Source organism: Hemiscyllium ocellatum, chromosome 31 (assembly GCF_020745735.1).
Source record: "Hemiscyllium ocellatum isolate sHemOce1 chromosome 31, sHemOce1.pat.X.cur, whole genome shotgun sequence".
NCBI classification, from domain to species: domain Eukaryota; kingdom Metazoa; phylum Chordata; class Chondrichthyes; order Orectolobiformes; family Hemiscylliidae; genus Hemiscyllium; species Hemiscyllium ocellatum.
The window spans coordinates 27,670,125-27,694,359 of NC_083431.1; the positions used below are offsets into that span (position 1 = coordinate 27,670,125).

Consider the following 24,235-nt stretch of genomic DNA (forward strand, 5'->3'; position numbering starts at 1 on the left):
AAGACTCATGGTCAGGTGCACGTGTAATATATTTTTCTATAAAGTACGATATTTGAAATTCAGGGCATTAACCTGCAATAATTTTAGCAATGAACAGAATTATTGGATACAAAGGTAAAATACTGCAGATTCTGGATATCTGAATAAAAATATGCTGGCAAGGTAATCAACCTGAATCATTAACTGCCTTCGCTCCACAGATGCTGCCTGATATGCTGAATATTTCCAGCAATTTCTGGATTTACTTTCAGGTTTTCGAAGTGGTGGATTTTACCTCAGAGTCACTATAGTTCCACTAAACATCTAAACTAATAAAAATAAGTACCTCTAATAGTAGTTTCTGTGATTTAGTCTGCTTATGATTTTTTAAAAGTACAAAAATGGAAAGATTAATTTCTAAAACACAGAAGGTAAATTTAAGTTCTACGGATATGAAACCAACAGATGCTGCTGCAAAGTGTACTGTGCAAGAGAAGTAGCAGCATCTGTGAGTTGCAGCCCTCTAAAATGGGGAACACTTTCATAACTATTCAAACATGAACATGTTTCATTCTTTCTCTCGATCAAACATTTCAAAATACACACTCACCATCAAGTATAATAAAAATCACGTAACAGGGAAAAAACACTGTAGGATAATTGAAAGTCCACCAGCAAACCAGCAGAAGGAGTATCCTTATATAACCTGAAAAGAGCATTGTCTGAATTTAGTTAAAATACAGTAGGACTCAAATTTAGGCACACAAATATATTTTACATGAACATTCAATGTTTTTTTGAAGAAAGAGACATTAAAAGGTTGTTTCCTTCAAACTTCTTTTTTAAACCTATCATTCCTTTTGAAGATCTCCAACTTAGACAGTGGCAACACCCTGGTGCTTAGCATTTTAATTTTAGTACAGCATGAATGAGTTGTTGATGAAATCTTCCTTCACACTATTGTAACTTCAACTGAACATAGCTATTGTTATATTCCTTTACCACAGTCACTAATGTCATATTTTTATGATTTGGAGATGCTGGTATTAGACTGGGGTGTACAAAGTTAAAAATCACAACACCAGGTTATAGTCCAACAGGTTTAATTGGAAGCACTAGCTTTCGAAGCACTGTTCCTTCATCAGGTGGTCTGATGAATCACCTGATGGAGCACTGCTCCGAAAGCTAGTGCTTCCAATTAAACCTGTTGGACTATAACCTGGTGTTGTGTGATTTTTAATGTTATATTTTTAAGACAGTATTGCGATTTAATACGATAGTGCTGCATCACTAGCAGGCTTAAGCAGTAAACTCATGTGCATGGGGACTAGGCAGATACTGTCCAACTCATTTGGAATCCTTAATCTTGTGAGATTTTACCCAATCAATTCAATTTAAAAGTAGGTCCCAGAAATAATGTAACGTACTTAATTCTTTCTTTCTTTCCTTCCATTTCATAGTTTTATTTGCAGGAAAGTAGTTAAGCAATTAATTCTCTAGTCATCAATTTCATCTTCCTGCACCCCCTTTCTAAAGTGAATGAGAGCAGATTAAAGACAATGTATGTTACATATGCCTGCACCCTTGGGGAAAAAAAACATTAACTCTTTCATTTAAAGATAATGTGCAAAGTTCAACAACAAAATAACTGTTACTGGAACAAAATGTGACAGAATTAAAATAACTTCATGTGTAATAGATAATGTAAGTACATGCATTAATTCTACGAGACAGTGCTGATTGTCAATTCCCAATGGAAATCATAATGGAAATAACCTTGATGATTGTGGGATCCTAAATTATACAAGTTTAAAGTTAACTGAAAGATCAGATGAAATAGCTGTTGTCGATACAAATTCCTCCTCTCTGAAGGACACGATTGAACTGCATGCTCATTCTCTTGGTTTGGTTGAAACACAAACACTTGACAAGAAACTAACATAACTACAATTAACCTGTTTTTAAAAGACAAAGCACATTAACACTAGAATAGAATGAACATGGCATTGAATACTTCATACTTTATGCCTCGAGCTCATCAATTTCAGATCCACGATGGATTGCTGGATACTGAGTTTGCACAAACAAAAAGAATATAACTTTCATTACCACCACACATTCTAAAGGAATTTTCAGCTAATTGAACTTTTGTAATGCAATACTTTATTAATAGAAGAAATTAGGCACTCAACTTTCACACAGCAAGCTCCCACAAAAAGTTTTAATTGTTCAAGTTGATTTGAGGGACAAACATTAGCCAGGACACTGCAAAAAACTCCCTTGCTCTTTGGAACAGTGCCTTGAGGTCTTTGCCATACATATAAAAGTAGTGTAATACTCATTTATGCTCAAGTAAAACTTCTGCTTGGTTTGTGACACCATCACAGACTATCACCACACTGTTAACATTTCATAAATGCTGGTGCAATCAGTCAGATGATCCAGTTTTTGTGATGTTAATTGGAGGTACAAACTCTGGCCAGAACAATGGAAACAACTCCCTGGTCTTCTTCAAAACAGTGATTATGGTATCTTTTACATCCACCTGAGCAGGTTTATCTCTCGTCCAAAATGTACTGAGTAGGGCTACCTCATGGTACGGAGGTGAATCACAGCTGACACTCAATGATTTATAAGGAGGATTAACAAATTGTTTATTTATGCTATTTATTAAATTACGCATATGGCATAAAAGACAAATATAGAATAAGAACAAAGAAAATTTACAGCCCAGGAACAGGCCCTTCGGCTCTCCAAGTCTGAGCCGATCCAAATCTACTGACTAAACCTGTCGCCCAATTCCTAAGCATCTGTATCCCTCTGCTCCCCACATATAGTATGGGATAGTGCCTCAGATTCACAAGACCCAACTCCTCCTCCCTCAATCCTATTCCTCCCAAACAGAGCAGCACAGTGGCTAGCAACGGTTAGCACTGCTGCCTCACGGCACCAGAGACCTGGATTCAATTCCATCCTCAGCCGACTGTGTGGAGTTTGCACATTCTCCCTGTGTTGGCTTGGGTTTCCTCCAGGTGCTCCAGTTTCCTCCCAGTCTAAAGATATGCAGGTTAGGTGGATTGGCCATGCTAAATTGTCCACAATGTCCAGGGATGTACAGGCTAGGTGGGAAAATGCATGGTTACGGGGATAGGATAGGAGGTGAGTCTGCATGGGATGCTCTTTGGAGGGTCACTGTGGACTTGATGGGGCAAATGGCTTGCTTCTATACTGGATTCTATACTGTATTCTGTGCTGTAAACTACTGACCACTAAATTGTTTTGCGGTCCCCAAAGTTAGCTATATAGTTAAAGATTTCCTGATTCTGAATACTGTTTAAAAGTTCTATAAATCTGCCATCATCACCACTCTTCAAAAGCCAGCTAACCCTTGTCCCTTTGTCTCTGCAAATCACAAACACATCTTCAAATCTCTTTCCTTTCTTCTGTACAGTTATTCAAGTTACTGTCACCTCTTTAATCCAGACCTATTTTTCCCACAACTCTTTCCCACACAAATACATCTGACAGCATCCAAGGATCTATTGTAGGCCCTCTCTTATTCATCTATGTACTACTCTTTAGTTACACCATCAGAAAACCAACCAATTTATACATGCAGGTTTCAAGACCCAGCTTCCTCTCATCATCACCTCTCCTGATCCTTTCACTGTCACTCAGCAATAAGCCTACTTGTCTAACACCCATAAGTAGTTAAAAATCACACAACACCAGGTTACAGTCCAACAGGTTTAATTGGAAGCATCCTTTGGTGAGGATGAGCCAAAGTTTTTTTCCAATTAAATACTCTGAAGACTGAAGCCTTTGTTTTCATTTTATGGCTGTCCCTTTCCTATTTTTCATTCTTACTGTACTTGATATCAAAGTGTCAGGTTCCACATTAGCACTGACCCAGTTGTACCTCACCATCTCCCCAGGTTTGTCACATCCCACATCCAATTATTAGGCATAACTTCCTTTCAACTAAAGATTGACATAATAGAAGTTAGTCTTTGGTCCATGCCACAAATTTAATTTGTAAGCTACCCGTTTCCCAGGCAGTGCCAGATGGCTTGTAACTGTAATGTTAACAGATTAACTGGGACTCTCTCTGGACATTAACGTAATATTAAAGGGTCAAACTGCACTGTCTTTGGGCGGGGACGAAAGTCATGAAAGAATGCGGTTGACTGTTCATTGTAATTTACACTTCATTTAGATATTACACCCCTGCTATTGTCAAATTATAACAATCAATTCAATCTCTTCCATTCAGAAATGCTTTACAGCTAGAGGTATGTCACACCTGTAATGGTCTTGAGAAAGCACTGAGTCAAGAAATCATCTGCATAACGATTCCCCAGGATTAGGGCATCAGCCCCATCTCAGAGGATGGTCTCATCCTGCCCTTGTACCTGCGGTAACGTGTGACTGAGAGTAACTGGGGATTGTCTCGAGTGGCTTGTGACTGTGGGGGAGTGTCCACAGCATCTGTAATCATTGCAACTGACCTGTATAAACAGGATGTGCTTTCTTTGTTCACAGCCTCACTTTGACCCTCTTCACATGCACGCATGCAAAGTCAGGTCAAAGGGGGTCACCTAGCTTCTTCTGTACAATGCTTAATAAATTTAGTTGCTTGTTCACAAAAGTTGGTGTATTACAGTTGCATCAAAATGTATAAGAACCTCAGAAGTAAAAAGAAAACTTAACAGTAACCTTATTGTAGTATCATCCATAAGATGGCTTTCCAACATTCCCTCTAACCTGTGCAGTAACTCAAGAGGTCCATGCTCACTGCTGTGTTGACACACTGACTTTCAGTTCCAGAAGCTACTGCCATGCATGGACCTCAGGAGATCCATGCTTTGGCAGGAAAATGGAGAGGAAATACAATATTCAACATAACCACTTCATCATCAAGATCTCTTAGTTCCATCACAGTTACATCATTTTACTTCATCCACCTCAGCTCAGCTGCTGTTGATACCCTCATCATACATTCACTACCTCTTGACTGGGTTATGCCAATTATGCTGTCCAGTTTTTCATTTTCCACTTCAAGCTCTTCAGATATCACTCATCACACTTTTCGTGCTTGACCTGCATCAGCCCAGTCTGCCAACAACTTTTTTCACATTTGTTTTCAAACCCCTCCATTGCTCTCCTTCCTTTCTCTGGAACATGCTCCAGCCTTACAACCTTTCAAATTTATTGCATCCTCTAGCTCTTGTCTCTTGCATGTCATTGGCTTTGAGCACTCCACAATTGGCAGCAGGCCTTTAGCTGCTTTAGCCAACCTCTGGAATTCCCCCTGTAAACTTCTTGGCCTCTCTAACTCTCTATTCTCAGCGAAACTCCCCGAAACCTACCATTCATCAAGTTACTGGTCATTTGTTCCAAGATACTTGTGTATCAGATTTTGTTTGTTAAGGTTCCTCTGAAACACCATTTTATTTAATTAGAGTTGGTATATAAATGCAAGTTGTGTTGAGCATACTTGCTTTATAAGTTAAGAAGTCTATGAAATTCCAATTATGAAAAGGGACAGAAGTTTCAACACAAGAAGAAATGATACTGAAAGAATAAGCGGTTTTCCTCTAAATCCCTGTACCAAATGTTAATTTAACATTCCTATTTCTACTTAAAGCTGCCTTAAAGAGAACTGAAACAAACCAATAATAAATGAAAGAACTAAATTTCCTAAGAATTAGAACCACAACATGCAGCATATAAAGATATCCTGTTTTTTTTTAAATCAGCTGCAATTTGCACATTCAAATAAATCAGCAGAGTTGTGTTTCCTGCATGCTGGGATTTTTAGTGGTAAGTTGGTGACTCCCACTCATAGAAATCATTCAAATCTTCCTGTTTTGGTGAATATGTTGTCTGTCATTTACTCCCGAAAATTCATGTCGGTTTTCAACTTCAGAACAGCAAAACTGAGAAATAGTTTGCACGATGTGTAACTAAGGCTGGACCACAAACAACTGAATACCGACATTCACAGCCGCAAAAATAAACCAATCAATCAAAAAAAGGTCCACACTCTATCATACACCCTTGAATATCATTACAAAACTATGGTGTTGATGCAATTCTCAACCTAAATCTATACCAGTTTTGTGATGCCAATAAATTTTCACAAAAAGACCAGTGTTGAGAAGAAAAAAAAAGGAGGCAAGAAATTGAACCTAAGAGAAAAAAAAAATCGCGTGTCTGCTGTTGCGAAAATTTTGTTTCTCTTTTGGATAAACCAAAAAAAGTGGAAAGAATGAGATAAATCCAGGGACTAGCTGAGTTGCTCTTGAAGACAGCAGATATGGGAACCACACGCTGAATGGCATAGAGTCATAGAGATGTACAGCATGGAAACAGACCCTTCGGTCCAATCCATCCATGCCGACCAGATATCCCAACCCAATCTAGTCCCACCTGCCTGCACCCGGCCCATATCCCTCCAAACCCTTCCTATTCATATACGCATCCAGATGCCTCTTAAATGTTGCAATTGTACCAGCCTCCACCACTTCCTCTGAAGCTCATTCCACACACGTACCACCCTCTACATAAAAAAGTCACCCCTTAGGTTTCTTTTATATCTTTCTCCTCTCACCCTAAACCTCTGCCCTCTAGTTCTGGACTCCCTGACCCCAGGGAAAAGACTTTGTCTATTTATCCTATCCATGCCCCTCAATTTTGTAAACCTCCAAAAGGTCACCTCGCAGCCTCCGACGCTCCAGGGAAAACAGCTCCAGCCTGTTCAGCCTCTCCCTGTAGCTTCAGTTCCTCCAACCCTGGCAACAGCCTTGTAAATCTTTTCTGAACCCTTTCACCTTTCCCAACATCCTGAGAAGGAGACCAGAATTGCATGCAATATTCCAACAGTGGCCTAACCAATGTCCTGTACAGCCGCAACATGACCTCCCAACTCCTGTACTCAATACTCTGACCAATAAAGGAAAGCATACCAAAAGCCTTCTTCACTATCCTATCTACCTGTGACACCACTTTCAAGGAGCTATGAACCTGCACTCCAAGGTCTCTTTGTTCAGCAACACTCCCTAGGACCTTACCATTAAGTGTATAAGTCCTGCAAAGATTAGCTTTCCAAAATGCAGCACCTCACATTTATCTGAATTCAACTCCATTTGCCACTTCTCAGCCCATTGGCCCATCTGGTCCAGACCCTGTTCTAATCTGAGGTAACCCTCTTCGCTGTCCACTACACCTCCAATTTTGCTGTCATCTGCAAACTTACTAACTGTACCTCTTATGCTCGCATCCAAATTATTTATGTAAATGACAAAAAGTAGAGGGCCCAGCACTGATCCTTGTGGCACTCCACTGGTCACAGGACTCCAGTCTGAAAAACCCTCCACCATCACTCTCTGTCTTCTACCTTTGAACCAGTTCTGTATCCAAATGGCTAGTTCTCCCTGTATTCCATGAAATCAGGCTCCCATGGGAAACCTTGTCGAATGCCTTACTGAAGTCCATATAGATCACATCTACTGCTCTGCCCTCAATCTTCTTTGTTACTTCTTAAAACAAACTCAATCAAGTTTGTGAGACATGATTTCCCATGCACAAAGCCATGTTGACTATCACGAATCAGTCCTTGCCTTTCCAAATACATGTGCACCCTGTCCCTCAGGATTCCCTCCAACAACTTGCCCACCACCGAGGTCAGGCTCACTGGTCTATAGTTCCCTGGCTTAATTCTACAGGCTTAATCACATTCTTCTCTAATTAGCTTGTCAGGGCTAGAGAAATAAAGCACTGCAACAAATGACAAGAATGCACTCATTCCTCCAAAGCATTTAACATACAAAACGCGTTTCTCACTTACGACAGGATTTGGTTCCCAACATTAACCAGCATTCAAGCAAAATATGGTACAACATCTAATTGTGGTCAACGAATCAAAAGGAACAACTTATCACAGTCTGGCTTCATGATCATAGATCAAATACAGGTAGATTGAACTTTTAATTACAAGATTCTTAAAATAAGGTTATACAAGTTAGAGGAATGACTGCAAATGTATATTTGGTGTAACATAATTCAGTTACTGTCCGGAAGGCTCATGTGGATAATCAACTAGGTAAAAACAATGACTCCACATGCTGGAAACCAGATTCTAGATTAGAGTGGTGCTGGAAAAGCGCAGCAGTTCAGGCAGCATCCAAGGAACAGGGAAATCGACGTTTCGGGCAAAAGTCCTTCATCAGGAAAGAGAGTGCCTGAAGGGTGGAGACATAAATGAGGAGGGTGGGGGTGGTGAGAAAGTAGCATAAAATACAATAGGTGAGTGGGGGTGGGGATGAAGGTGATAGGTCAGGGAGGAGGATTGGGGAAGGTAGCAAAGAGTACAACAGGTGAATAGGGGTGGGATGGTGATAGCTCAGAGAGGAGGGTGGAGTGGATAGGTGGAAAGGAAGATAGGCAGGTAGGACAACTCATGGGGACAGTGCTGAGCTGGAAGGTTGGCCCTGGGGCGAGGTGGGGGAAGGGGAAATAAGGAAACTGGTGAAGTCTACATTGATGCCATGGGGTTGAAGTGTTCCGAGGCGGAAGATGAGACGTTCTTTCTCCAGGCGTTGGGTGGTGAGGGAGCGGCGGTGGAGGAGGATCAGGACCTCCAAATCCTCCGCTGAGTGGGAGGGGGGAGTTGAAATGTTGGACCACAGGGCAGTGGGGTTGATTGGTGCGAGTGTCCCAGAAATGTTCCCTAAAGCGCTCTGCTAGGAGGCGTCCAGTCTCCCCAATGTAGAGGAGACCGCATCGGGAGCACTGATAAATGATATTGGTGGATGTGCAGAGAAAACTTTGACGGATGTGGAAGGCTCCTTTAGGGCCTTGGATGGAGGTGAGGGAGGAGGGTGGGCGCAGGTTTTGCAATTCCTGCAGTGGCAGGGGAAGGTGCCAGGACGGGAGGGTGGGTTATTTGGGGGAGGGGGCGTGGACCTGACCAGGCAGTCACGGAGGGAACGGTGGAGGGCGGAAAGGGGTGGGGAGGGAAATATATCCCTGGTGGTGGGGTACGTTTGGAGGTGGCGGAAATGTCGTCAGATGATTTGGTTTATATGAAGGTTGGTAGGGTGGAAGGTGAGCACCGGGGGGGGGGGTTCTGTCCTTGCTACAGTTGGAGGGATGGGATCTGAAGGCAAAGGTGCGGGATATGGACAAGATGCGTTGGAGGGCATCTTTAACCACTTGGGAATGGAAATTGCAGTCTCTAAAGGAGGCCATCTGGTGTGTTCTATGGTGGAACTGATCCTCCTGGAAGCAGATACGGCGGAGGCAGAGGAATTGGGAATACGGGATGGCATTTTTGCAGGAGGTGGGTGAGAAGAGGTGTAATCCAGGTAGCTGTGGGAGTGGGTGCATTTGTAAAAAAAAAAGGCAGTGTCAAGTCGGTAGTCATTAAATGGAGATGGAGGGGTCCAGGAAGTGGAGGGAGGTGTCAGAGATGGTCCAGGTAAATTTAAGGTCAGGGTGGAATTTGTTGGTGAAGTTGATGAATTGCTCAATCTCCTCGAGGGAGCACGGGGTGACACCAATGCAGTCATCAATGTAACGGAGGAAGAGGTGGGGAGTGGTGCCAGTGTAACTACGGAAGATGGACTGTTCTACGTAGTCAACAAAGAGACAGGCATAGCTGGAGCCCATATGGGTGCCCATGGCTGGAGGAAGTGGGAGAATTCGAAGGAGAAATTGTTAAGGGTGAGGACCAGTTCGGCCAAACGAATGATAGCGTCGGTGGAAAGATACTGTTGGAGACGTAGGGAGAGGAAGAAACGGATGGTCATGGCGGATGGAGATGTAGAGGGATTGGATATCCATGGTGAAGATGAGGCGTTGGGGGCCAGGGAAATGAAAGTCTTGGAGGAGGTGGAGGGCAAGGGTCGTGTCTCGAACGTAGATGGGGAGTTCCTGGACTGGGGGGGCGGGGAAAAGAGGACAGTGTCGAGGTAGGTAGAGGTAAGTTCAGTGGGGCAGGAGCTTGCTGAGACAATGGGTCAGCCAGGGTGGTCAAGCTTGTGGATCTTGGGAAGGAGATAGAACCGGGCAGTGCGGGGTTCCCGGACTATGAGGTTGGAAGCTGTGGGTGGGAGATCTCCTGAGGTGATGAGGTTCTGTATGGTCTGGGAGATGATGGTTTGATGATGGGGGTGGGGGTCATGGTCGAGGGGGTAGTAGGAGGTGGTATCCTCGAGTTGGCATTTGACTTCAGCTGTGTAGAGGTCAGTGCACCAGACTACCACTGCACCCACCACTGCTGGCTTGATGAGGTCGGGATTGGAGCAGAGGGAGTGGAGGGCAGCACGTGTGAGGGCGAGAGGGGTAGACAGGTTGAGGCGGTTAATGTCCCAGCGACAGTTGGAAATGAAGAGGTTGAGGGCAGGTAATAGGCCAGCCCGGGGTATCCAGGTCGATGGAGTGTGTTGGAGGCGGGCGAAGGGGTCCTTGGAAGATGGGCAGGAGTCCTGATTGTAAAAGTAAGCTCGGAGGCAGAGGCGGCGGAAGAAGCCTCAATCTCAAAGGAGACCACAGATTGTCACACCTGATCAATGTCAAAGTAGTCTAAAACAAAAGAACTTCAAAAAGGGAGAGATGAGCACTGACAGCAGTTCTGGAACCGGCAGGGGGAAATCTGTATCGATGGGAGGTCTCCACCTGAACCGATCTGAAACCATTGTTCAAGTGAAAAGAATAAATAGGGTGGTCACTAGGACTTTAAACTAATGATTCAGGGGAAAAGAAAGGGAAAATGATAGGAAGAATGATGGCAAATAGAAAGATAAGCAGCAGGTTAGCATGTGTGTAGGAGGGTTTAATTATAAGACAGACTATGAAAGAAATAAAAAGGAAGAATAATTCAGATGATATCATTGGAAATGTTGGAAATCATGAGGGTAAGAAAACTAGCATAAGGGCGCTTTACCTAAATGCTCACAGCATTTGTCATAAGGTTGATGAGTTAGTAGCTACTAAATCATATGATTTGTGCCATTACAGAGACATGGTTACAGGCTGGTCACAACTGAGAGTTAAATATCCAGTGGTATCAGACTACTCGGAAGGACAGACAGGAAGGTAAGGGAGGTGGTGTTGCTTTGATATTCAAGGACGACATCACAGCAGTGCTGACAGATGATATAGGTTTGGAGAATACGTTTGAATCCATTTGGGTGGAAATTAGAATTTCTAAGTAAAAGCCACAGACAGGTGTAGTCTATAGGCCACCAAATAACAACATCACATTGGAGTTGGCAATAAACAAAGAAATAACAAATGCTGTAAAAACGGAATGGCAATTAGCATGGGGGATTTTAATCCACATGTCAATTGGTCAAATTAGCTCAGTCAGGGTAGTCTTGAGGTGGAGTCATTGAGTGGATCTGCAATAGTTTTTGTGAACAGCATACAGTGAAACTGAATGCAGCAAGCTATCCTAGATCTGGTCCTGTGTAATGAGTAAAAAGTGAGGACTGCAGATGCTGGAGATCAGAGCTGAAAATGTGTTGCTGGTTAAAGCACAGCAGGTCAGGCAGCATCCAAGGAACAGGAAATTCGACGTTTCGGGCCAGAGCCCTTCATCAGGAATGAGGAGAGGGTGCCAGGCAGGCTAAGATAAAAGGTAGGGAGGAGGGACTTGGGGGAGGGGGCGATGGAGATGTGATAGGTGGAAGGAGGTCAAGGTGAGTGTGATAGGCCGGAGTGGGGTGGGGGCGGAGAGGTCAGGAAGAAGACTGCAGGTTAGGAGGGCGGTGCTGAGTTCGAGGGAATCGACTGAGACAAGGTGGGGGGAGGGGAAATGAGGAAACTGGAGAAATCTGAGTTCATCCCTTGTGGTTGGAGGGTTCCCAGGCGGAAGAGGAGGCGCTCTTCCTCCAGCCATCGTGTTATGATGTTCTGGCGATGGAGGAGTCCAAGGACCTGCATGTCTTCGGTGGAGTGGGAGGGAGAGTTAAAGTGTTGAGCCACGGGTTGGTTGGGTTGGTTGGTCTGGGCGTCCCAGAGGTGTTCCCTGAAGCATTCCGCAAGTAGGCGGCCTGTCTCCCCAATATAGAGGAGGCCACATCAGGTGCAGCGGATGCAATAGATGATGTGTGAGGAGGTGCAGGTGAATTTGTGGCGGATATGGAAGGATCCCTTGGGGCCTTGGAGAGAAGTGAGGGAGGAGGTGTGGACGCAAGTTTTGCATTTCCTGCGGTTGCAGGGGAAGGTGCTGGGAGTGGAGGTTGGGTTGGTGGGGGGTGTGGACCTGACGAGGGAGTCACGAAGGGAGTGGTCTTTGCGGAACACTGATAGGGGAGGGGAGGGAAATATATCCCTGGTGGTGGGGTCCAATTGAAGGTGGCGGAAATGACGGCGGATGATACGCTGTATACGGAGGTTGGTGGGGTGGTAGGTGAGAACCAGTGGGGTTCTGTCTTGGTGGCGGTTGGAGGGGCGGGGCTCAAGGGCGGAAGAGCGGGAAGAGGAGGAGATGTGGTGGAGGGCATTGTCGATCACGTCTGGGGGGAATCTGCGGTCCTTGAAGGAGGCCATCTGGGCTGTACGGTATTGGAACTGGTCCTCCTGGGAGCAGATGCGGCGGAGACAAAGGAATTGGGAATATGGGATGGCGTTTTTACAGGGGGCAGGGTGGGAGATGGTGTAGTCCAGGTAGCTGTGGGAGTCAGTCGGTTTATAGTAGATGTCTGTGTTGATTCGGTCGCCCGAAATAGAAATGGAAATGTCTAGGAAGGGGAGGGAGGAGTCTGAGACAGTCCAGGTGAATTTGAGGTTGGGATGGAAGGTGTTGGTAAAGTTGATGAACTGTTCAACCTCCTCGTGGGAGCACGAGGCAGCGCCGATACAGTCATCGATGGAGTGGAGGAAAGGTGGGGGGTGGTGCCAGTGTAGTTGCGGAAGATGGACTGTTCCACATATCCTACGAAGAGACAGGCATAGCTGGGGCCCATGCGGGTGCCCATGGCAACTCCTTTAGTTTGGAGGAAGTGGGAGGATTGGAAAGAGAAGTTATTCAGGGTGAGGACCAGTTCAGTCAGTCGAAGGAGGGTGTCAGTGGAAGGGTACTGGTTGGTGCGGCGGGAAAGGAAGAAGCGGAGGGCTTTGAGTCCTTCGTGATGGGGGATGGAAGTGTACAGGGACTGGTTGTCCATTGTGAAGATAAGGCGTTGGGGACCAGGGAAGCGAAAATCATGGAGGATGTGGAGGGCGTGGGTGGTGTCCCGAACGTAGGTGGGAAGTTCTTGGACTAAAGGGGACAGAACCGTGTCGAGGTATGCGGAGATGAGTTCGGTGGGGCAGGAGCAGGCTGAGACAATGGGTCAGCCGGGGCAGTCAGGTTTGTGGATTTTGGGCAGGAGGTAGAAATGGGCGGTGCGGGATTGTGGGACTATGAGGTTGGAGGCGGTGGATGGGAGATCCCCTGAGGTGATGAGGTTATGGATGGTCTGGGAGATGATGGTTTGGTGGTGGGAGGTGAGGTCATGGTCAAGGGGGCAATAGGAGGAGGCGTCCGCGAGCTGGCGGTGGCCTCAGCGGTATAAAGGTCGGTGCGCCAAACTACTACCGCGCCTCCCTTGTCTGCCGGTTTGATGGTGAGGTTGGGGTTGGAGCGGAGGGAGTGGAGGGCTGCACGTTCTGAGGGAGAGAGGTTGGAGTGGGTGAGAGGAGTGGACAGGTTGAGTTGGTTAATGTCGCGGCGGCAGTTGGCTATATATAGATCGAGGGCGGATAAGAGGCCAGCACGGGGTGTCCAGGTGGATGGGGTGTATTGGAGGAGGGAGAAGGGGTCGTCAGAGGGTGTAATGAGACAGGAATAATTAATGACCTCATAGTTAGGGATCCTCTTGGAAGGAGTGATCACAGTATGGTTGAATTTAGGATACAGATGGGGAGTGTGAAGCTAAAATCCAATACCAGGGTCTTGTGCTTAAACAAGGGAGACTACAATAGACTTTGCTAAAATAGACTGGAAACAAAGACTTTATGATGGGATAATTGATGAGCAGTGGAGGACTTCCAAAGCAATTTTTCAAATTGCTCAGCAAAAGCATATTCTAATGAAAGGAAGGACTGTAAAAAAAAAAGGGTAATCTGCCATAGGTGTCTAAGGAAATAAGGGAGGCTATCAAATTGAAAGAGATGGCATACAATATGGCCAAGAACATTGGGAAAACTTTCAAGGTCAACAGTAAGCCACAAAAAAAGCTATAAAGAAAAGTAAAATAGAACATGAGAAAGAACAAGCACAGAATATAAAGACAGAATGCAAAGGTTTCTATAAATAGATAAAATGAAAAAGAGTGGCTAAAGTAAACATTGGTCCTTTACAGGATGAGGTGGCATTTAGTTATGGGATATGATGAAATGGCCGAGGCACTGAACAGGTATTTTATACTGCTCTTCAATGGAGGACACGAATAACATGTCTGTAATTGACAAAGAGATGAAAGTAAGTGAGGACCTGAAAACAATCATTATTACAGAAGAGGTAGTGTTGGGCAACCTAATGGAGCTAAGGATAGCCAAGTCTCCTGGTCCTGATGGAATGCATCCCAGGGTACTAAAATAGATGGTGGGAGAAATAGCAAGTGTATTTGTGGTAATTTTTCAAAATTTGCTGGACTTTGGGGCATTTTCAGCAAATTGGAGAACAGCAAACATGTGACCACTTTAAAAAGGGAGGGAGGCTAAAGATGGGGAATTATAGACTGGTTGGCTTAACCTCTGTACTGGGGAAGATGCTGGAGTCTATTATCATGGAAGAAACAGCAAGGCAAGGCATCTAGATAGAAATTGTCCCATTGGGTAGACACAGCAAGGGTTCATGAAGGGCAGGTTATGTTTAACACATCTTTTGGAATTCTATGAAGACGTAATGAGCAAGGTGGACAATGGGAACCCAGTGGATGAGTTGTATCTTGATTTCCAAAAGGCCTTTCATAAGGTACCACATAAGAGGCTGCTGCAAAAGATAAAGATGCACGCCATTATGGATAAAGTATTAGCATTGACAGAGGATTGGTTGACTAACAGGAAGCAAAGATTGGGGATAAATGAGTGCTATTCTGGTCGGCAATCAGTAACTAGTGGTGTGCCTGAGGGCTAAGTGTTGGGACCATAATTATTCACAATTTATATAGACGATTTGGAGTTGGGGGCTGCATGTAGGGTGTCATCCGCATACTTTAACACAAAGATGAGTGGCAAAGTGTACAGAAGACTGTGAAACTTTGCAGAGGTACACAGATACTTTAAGTAAATGGGCAAAGATCTGGCAGATGGAAGGAGAAAGTGAGGACTGCAGATGCTGGAGATCAGAGTTGAAAATGTGTTGCTGGAAAAGCGCAGCAGGTCAGGCAGCATGCAAAGAGCAGGAGAATTGACATTTTGGGCGTGAGCCCTTCTTCAGGAATGACTCCTGAAGAAGGGCTCATGCCCGAAACGTTGATTCTCCTGCTCTTTGGATGCTGCCTGACCTGCTGCGCTTTTCCAGCAACACATTTTCAACTCTGGCAGATGGAAAACAATGTTAGTGAATGTGACATCATCCATTTTGGTAGGAGTAACAGTAAAAAGGATTATTATTTGAATGGTACAAAGTTGCAGCATGCTGCTATGCAGAGGACCCTGGGTGTCCTTGTGCATGACTCACAGATAGTTGGTCTGCTGGTACAATAAGTAATTAGGAAGACAAATGGAATGTTGTCCTTCATTTCTAAAGAGATTGAGTTTAAAAGCAGCTGTACAGGGTGCTGGTGAGGCCACACCTGGAGTACTGTGCGCAGTTTTGGTCTCCTTACTTGAGAAAGGATGTACTTGCACTACAGGTATTGCAGAGGTGGTTCACTAGGTTAATTCCAGAGTTGAGGGGATTGAGGAGAGACTGAGTAGACTGGGATTATATTCATTGGGATTTCTAAGAATGAGGGGTGATCTTATAGAAACATTTAAAATTATGAAGGTAGGGAAGCATATGTCAGGTATAGACAAAATAGATCAAGTAAATCCTCAGAAAAGCATAAAGGCAGTAGGAGTATACTTAAGAGAGAAATCAGGAGGGCAAAAAGGGGATGTGAGATAGCTTTGGCAAACAATGTTAATGAGAATCCAAAGGGCTTTTACAAATACATTAAGGACAAAAGGATATCTGGGGAGAAAATAGGGCCCCTCAAAGATCAGCAAGGCGGCATTTGTATGGAGCCGCAGGAGATGGGAGAAGATACCAAATGAATATTTTGCATCAGTATTTACTGTGGAAAAGGACATGGAAGATATAGAATGTCTGGAAATAGATCGGGAGGAAGTGCTGGACATGTTGAAACACATAAAAGTAGGTAAATCTCCAGGACATAGAACATAGAACATAGAAGGATACAGCGCAGTACAGGCCCTTCGGCCCTCGATGTTGCGCCGACCGAATCCTACCTAACCTATACTAGCCCAATAACTTCCAAATGCCTATCCAATGCCCGCTTAAATGACCATAAAGAAGGAGAGTTCACCACTGATACGGGCAGGGCATTCCATGAACTCACAACCCAACCCAACTCACAACCTGATCAGGTGTACTCTTGAATGCTGTGAGAAGCTAGGGAAGTAGTTGCTGGGCACCTTGCGGAGATATTTTTATCATCGATAGTCAAGGTGAAGTGCCTGAAGACTGGAGGTTGGCTAATGTGGTGCCACTGTTTAAGAAGGGTGGTAAGGACAAGCCAGGGAACTATAGACCAATGGGGCTGATGTCAGTGCTGGGCATGTTTTTGGAGGTATATCCTGTTCCTCAGGATTCCACGTATTTGGAAAGGCAAGGACTGATTAGGGATAGTCAGCGTGGCTTTGTGTGTGGGAAATCATATCTCACAAAATTGATTGAGTTTTTTGAAGTAACAAAAAGAATTGAAGAGGACAGAGCATTAGACATGATCTCCATTGATGTCAGTAAGGCATTTGACAAGGTTCGCCATGGGAGACTAGTTAGCAAGGTTAGATCTTATGGAATACAGGGAGAACTAGCCATTTGGATGCAGAACTGGCTCAAAGGTAGAAGACAGAGGGTGGTGGTGGAGGGTTGTTTTTCAGACTGGAGGCCTGTGACCAGTGGAGTGCCACAAGGATCTGTGCTGGGCCCTCTACTTTTTGTCATTTACATAAATGATTTGAATGCGAGCATAAGAGGTACAGTTAGTAAGTTTGCAGATGACAGCAAAATTGGAGGTGTAGTGGACAGCGAAGAGGGTTACCTCAGATTACAACAGGATCTGGACCAGATGGGCCAATGGGCTGAGAAGTGGCAGATGGAGTTTAATTCAGATAAATGCAAGGTGCTGCATTTTGGGAAAGCAAATCTTTGCAGGACTTATACACTTAATGGTAAGGTCCTAGGGAGTGTTGCTGAACAAAGAGACCTTGGAGTGCAGGTTCATAGCTCCTTGAAAGTGGAGTCGCAGGTAGATAGGATAGTGAAGGTGGCATTTGGTATGCTTTTCTTCATTGGTCAGAGTATTGAGTACAGGAGTTGGGAGGTTATGTTGCAGCTGTAAGGGACATTGGTTAGATCACTTGGAATATTGCGTGCAATTCTGGTCTCCTTCCTGTCAGAAAGATGTTGCGAAACTTGAAAGGGTTCAGAAAAGATTTACAAGGATGTTTCCAGGGTTGGGGGATGTGAGCTATAGGGAGAGGTTGAAAAGGCTGGGCTGTTTTCCCTGGAGTGTCAGAGGCTGAGGGATGACCTTATAGAGGTTCATAAAATCATGAGGGGCATGGATAGGTTAAATAGACAAAGTATTTTCCGTGTAGTGGGAGAGTCTGGAACTAGAGGGCACAGGTTTAGGGTGAGAGGAGAAAAAGTTGAGAGACCTAAGGGGCAACTTTTTCACGCAGAGGGTAGTGCGTGTGTGGAATGAGCTGCCAGAGGAAGTGGTGGAGGCTAGTACAATTGCAACATTTAAAAGGCATCTGAGTGGGTATATGAATAGGAAGGGTTTGGATGGATATGGACCAGGTGCTGGCAAGTAGGAGTGGACTGGGTTGGGATATCTGGTTGGCATGGACAAATTGGACCAAAGGGTCTGTTCCCCTGCTGTACACCTCTATGACTCTATGATAAGGTAGAAGTGGAGAGAATGTCTCCACTGGCAGGTGAAACTAGGACAAGAGGGCAGAGCCTCAAAATTAGGGAGCAGATTTAGGACTGAATTGAGAAGGAACTTCTTCACCTAGAGGGTTGTAAATCGATGGAAATCCTTGCCCAGTTGATGCTTCAATTTTTAAAGCTAAGCTAGTTTTTTTGAACAATAAAGGAATTAAGGGATACGGTAACAGCACAGGTAAGTGGAACTAAGTTGATGAAAAGATCAGCCATGATCTTATCAAATGGCGGAGCTGGCTCGAAGGGGCAGGTGGCCTATTCCTGCTTCGAGTCCTTATGTTCTGCAAACTGAACTGACTAGTCACATACTGTGAAGTTGATAACTGAACACAGCAGTATGGGCAAGACAAATGTTGGTGTTTTCCCTTTTCAAGAATCATGCTGAGGCCAATCATCATATATGGCACCTTGGAGAGGCTGTGTATGTACACAGCTTAGTGGGAATGTTTGTCACTGCGAGAAAACTCTAGTTGACCCTCTGAGCAGAGGAGGAGGAAATCTCTTTCTCTCTTTGCTGGAAATCGAAAAGCAAGCAAAACTATAATCAAAAGGAAAATGGACAAAGACCTTTCAGCTGACGTGCAAAACCAAGCATTATGGAATCAACAATTCACCTGCCGACATCCAGACTTCCAGTATCATTGTAGCAGTTACAATGAATCTACTCTTCAAATAACCCAGAGACTGGTATATTTATCTTTTTTAAACTTTTGCACATGTTTGGACTCAATTTTCGTTTCTAAATACTGTGCATTATTATTTCTTATGTTTAGTAATGAAAAAACTCACTCAACTCAAGAAAACCTGGTAAAATTGCCTCATGATAAGTTCACTTGGTCTGGTAGAAAGGATTCCTTCAATTGTGGATGCCACTTTTAAAATTAACTTTGTAATGGCCACCTGTTGGGGTGAGTGAATACAGAAGGGGAGCCCATTAATTCTCCTCCTCTGTAATCTTGATAATTTAAAATATCCATCCAGAAAAACAATTTGGGGAATCTCGCCAAGGTCATAACACTGGAGCAACACTTGACAAACAGCATGATTGTGATTGTCACAGATCGAATATTGCAACCCAAGATATTATTGAATGAATTACTCATGGCAATATCCTCAGCCAAACCAGCTTCATCTGATTCAAAAATGAATCTTCTCCATTAAGTGGGGATTGGTGCTGCTTGTTCATGATTCTGAAGTTCAAATCATAGAACCTCAAATAATGAAATCCTTATCCAACAGAAGACAGACCCTGACAATATCAGAGATTAGATTGTCAGAAGCCAGCTAATATTTGAGCCTTAAGAGTACCAGGTAACAACCAACTCCAACATGAGGAAATACAACCACTCTTTCTAATCTTCAACAGCATTACCATAAAACCACCATCAAAATCCTAATACTAACCTGAACAGAACTGGAGAACTCACATTAACATACTTGGAAAAACAAAGAGAAGCTGGATTTTCTACAAAACAGTCTCAATTCCTGGCCTTTCAAAGCCATTTACAACTCTCAAATCAGGAATAGTATGGAATACCCACTACTTGCCTGCATATCTGCAGCTATAATAAAATACAGAAAGCTCAGACCATCTGGAACATAGTTTTTCACTGGATCAGCACTCCTCCCACTTCATTCACATCCTCAAAAATCTACTGAGACAGCAAGGAGGCCAACTGACTCATCACATTGGATAACTTCCTAAATGGCACAATCAGTCGCATGCACCTGTTCTTCCACTACAGCCCTAAACATTTTTTTCCCATCAGATAGCTAAGGAATTATGTAATTGGCTTCTTTTGAGTTAATGCTTTCCAAACACAATTATTCCACAGGCCAAAGCAAATCACTACAAAACCTTTTTTTTTTTAAAATGAAATTAAAATTCATTGACAAGATTCCAAACAACATATATAGTACCTTTAATGTAATGAAGTGACTAGAGACACTTCACAGAAGCATTACAAAAAAAATCACACCAAGCAACGTATTTAATCAGATGACCAAAACCTTCATCAAAGAGGTAAATTCTAAAAGGGACTTTCATTAAAGAAGAAAACAAAACAGAGGGGTGCAGGGAGCTTATTCCAGAGGGTAACTAAAATTAGAGACAGCAATGGAAACTAGAATTGAAGGAACACAGATTATTATGACATGGCGGTGAACCCTTCTGTTAATGATGCCAAACACTCAGAAAAGGTCATCTGCCTCACAAGCTGTTTAAATATGGTACCAAATTTCACTATTTTAAAGAAAACAATAACTACTCACAACTCAAAGCCCTCTTTATCTTAACTGTTTATTACCTGCCTCCACCTCTATAACAATAGTCTGTTCCAATAAATAGTTATTAAAATTACATCAACTTAATTTCAAAACCATAAGCAGCTGTCATCTCCGGTGTCTTCCTTCTTTCGGCTGAAGATCTTCCTGGGTCTTTTTTCTTTTACAGCAAAGATGTTTCACATGAAATGGTACCTTTGATAGAATGTTTCGTTGACAGTTTGCCTGCTTTTTTATGCTCCAGCATCGGTTATCACATTGGTTCGATGTTGGCACAACAATAAATTCAAACTCAATTGCATTTTTGTATCCTGGGGCATAATTTAAACTGATTGGTTCAATTCGAATTGTTGTCAAGACAGCAACCAACTCAGGTATCCATTTCACAGCCAAATGTTACATATTTTCAATTTTCCAGTACACTCAGATTGCTCACTAGTCAAATGACAGGTGCTTGTAAGGTCTCCGCTCAAAACAACATTCACTCTCTTAAAGGTACAGTACACGCCTTTAACTCATAACAAGATACCTTCAGGGGTTGTGATGCTGGAGGAGAGAGATAGCGACAGAGAAGAGCAAGATGATGGAAGGATTTTAAAAATGAATGAATGAGACTTAAAATCAAGATGCTTGACTAGACGCCATTGAGGTCAGTGAGCAGGAGGGTAATTGAGGAACAGGATTTGGTGCAAATTAAGACATAAGCAGAGTTTTGGGTGACCTCAAATTTACAAAGGGCATAATTTGGGAAGTTAGCCCAGGTGCAATGGAATGGAGTCATATCGGGATAACAGTAAGAGAAACTTTTCAGCAGCAGATGAGTGGGGAAAGAGATAAAGTTGGACGATGTTCTAAAGATGGAAATAGTTGGTCTCAGCAATGGTAGGAACGTGAGATCAGAACATATGGTTGTATGCAACAGCAAGGTTGTAAATAGGTTGGCTTAATCTCAAACCAGTGAGAGGGAGAGGGATAGAATCAATTATCACTAGAGAACAGGAGTTTGCAGCAGATTGCAAAACTGGAGAAGGTCAAGGGTGGACTACTGGGAGAGGTTCCGGAACAGGATGGGACGCAATTGCAAGCGATTCTTTGGCTGTGATTAGATAGGAATGGGACTTGATGAGAGCAGTCCCCTGGCATAGGACACCAGTGGAGGAGGATGGTGTGGCCAATCATTTCAAATGCTGCTGATAGGTAAAGCAAGTTCAGAAGTGAAAGTTTAGTTTTGTTACTATCACATATGACCTCGATAAGAACTTTTCAGTACATGCTGGGGCTAAACAAACTGACTGGAGGGTTCAAACATGGACATCTAAAGATGGAAAAGGACTTAAGACATGAAAACACACTCAAAAACTTGATAAAGGAAGGGAAACTTGGATTTGGCGCAAAGGCATAGAGATCGAAATTTTATTTTGAGGAGAGGACAACAACAGCAAATGTAAAACGAGAGCAGGGCAACACGTGAAAGGAGAACATTTTTTTTAAAAAAAAGTTTATACTATCATCTAAAACAGCAACCAGGAAGGCCAATTAGGTGACTGAACTTTGTCACTAAACTGCCAATCTCTTGTCTTCACTTCCTCCTTCTAAGCACACATTTTAACAGCAGCTTTGAAAATAACAGAATCTGATGTTAGGCAGGAAGCACAGACCAAAATGTCCAAGGTCCACACTTTTTTTCACCTGAAAACCAGTAGCAGAATTCTACTTCGTGCCCCTAGGAATGAAGAAATCTGCTAGGGATCTCCCATCAGACTGCTGAGAGGTGCATGTGCACTCATGTTGAGCTCAGTTTTAAAGCACAGCGTGGAATATAATTTGCTATTGTCCCTCTGTATTTTAATTTCCACCTGTGTCAAAAATTTCCAAACTTACTGTGAACAGGTTTTTCTCGCTTGATAGTGACAAACCAATTCTAAAAGGACTTGAACACAAATTTTCCGTAAGAGGACCAACAACATATCCATGCATATTTTAATATAGTTGTTATAGAGTCATAGAGATGTACAGCATAGAAACAGACCCTTCAGTCCAACCTGTCCATGCCGACCAGATATCCCAACCCAATCTAGTCCAACCTGCCAGCACCCTGCCCATATCCCTCCTATCCCTTCCTATTCATATACCCATCCAAATGTCTCTTAAATGATGCAATTGTACCAGCCTCCACCACTTCCTCTGGCAGCTCATTCCATACATGTACCACTTTGTGTGAAAAGGTTGCCCCTTCAGTCTCGTTCCCCTCTCACCTTAAACCTATGCCCTCTAGTTCTGGACTCCCTGACCCCAGGGAAAAGACTTTGCCTATTTATCCTGTTCATGCTTCTCATAATTTTATAAACCTCTATAAGATCACGCCTCAGGCTCCGACACTCCAGCCCCAGCCTGTTCAGCCTCTCCCTGTAGTACAAATCCTCCAATCCTGGCAACATCCTTGTAAATCTTTTCTGAACCCTTTCACAACATCTTTCCGATAGGAAGGAGACCACAGTGGCCTAACCAATGTCCTATACAGCCGCAACATGACCTCCCAACTCCTGTACTCAATACTCTGACCAATAAAGGAAAGCATACCAAACGCCACCTTCACTATCCTAGCTACCTGCGACTCCACTTTCAAGGAGCTATGAACCTGCACTACAAGGTCCCTTTCTTCAGCAACACTCCCGAGGACCTTAACATTAAGTATACAAGTCCTGTTAAGATTAGCTTTCCCAAAAATGCAGCACCTCATATTTATCAGAATTAAACTCCATTAAACACTTCTCAGCCCATTGGCCCATCTGGTCCACATCCTGTTGTAATCTGAAGTGTCCACTACACCTCCAATTTTGCTGTCATCTGCAAATTTCCTAACTGTACCTCTTATGCTTGCATCCAAATCATTTATGTAAATGACAAAACGTAGAGGACCCAGCACCGATCCTTGTGGCACTCCACTGGTCACAGGCTTCCAGTCTGAAAAACAACCCTCCACCACCACCCTCTCTCTTCTACCTTTGAGCTAGTCTGTATCCAAATGGCTAGTTCCCCCTGTATTCCATGAGATCTAAGCTTGTTAACTAGTGTCCCATGGGGAACCTTGTCGAACGCCTTACTGAAGTCCATATAGATCATATCTACTGCTCTGCCCTCATCAATCTTCCTTGTTACCTCATCAAAAAACTCAATCAAGTTTGTGAGACATGATTTCCCATGCACAAAGCCATGTTGACTATCCCAAATCAGTCCTTGCCTTTCCAAGTACCTGTACATCCTGTCCCTCAGGATTCCCTCCAACAACTTGCCCACCACTGAGGTCAGGCTCACCCCAGTCTATAGTTCCCTGGCTTGTCTTTACTGCCCTTCTTAAAACAGTGGCACCACGTTTGCCAACCTCCAGTCTTCCGGCACCTCACCTGTGACATTCGATGATACAAATATCTCATCAAGATGTCCAGCAATCACTTCTCTAGCTTCCTACAGAGTTCTCAGGTACACCTGATCAGGTCCTGGGAATTTAACCGTTTCAAGACATCCAGCACTTCCTCCTCTGTAATATGGACATTTTGCAAGATGTCACCATCTATTTCCCTACAGTCTATATCTTCCATAGCCTTTTCCACAGTAAATACGGATGCAAAATATTCATTCAGTATCTCTCCCATTTTCTGTGGCTCCACACAAAGGCTGCCTTGCTGATCTGGGAGGGGCCCTATTTTCTCCCTAGTTACCCTTTTGTCCTGCTGCAAATGTGTTGCTGGTCAAAGCACAGCAGGCCAGGCAGCATCTCAGGAATAGAGAATTCGACGT

The 24,235-nt window shown here is 43.7% G+C and overlaps 1 protein-coding gene across 3 annotated transcripts in view; it reads right to left on the reverse strand.

The window, feature by feature from the left end:
* Positions 1-24,235, reverse strand: part of si:ch1073-145m9.1 (uncharacterized) — a 158,481-nt gene that overhangs the window by 59,659 nt on the left and 74,587 nt on the right. For all 3 annotated transcript variants that reach the window (XM_060848115.1, XM_060848113.1, XM_060848114.1), the window contains one exon: positions 590-685. In XM_060848115.1, the coding sequence (XP_060704098.1) occupies positions 590-685 (96 nt within the window). The remainder of the gene's footprint in view (positions 1-589; positions 686-24,235) is intronic.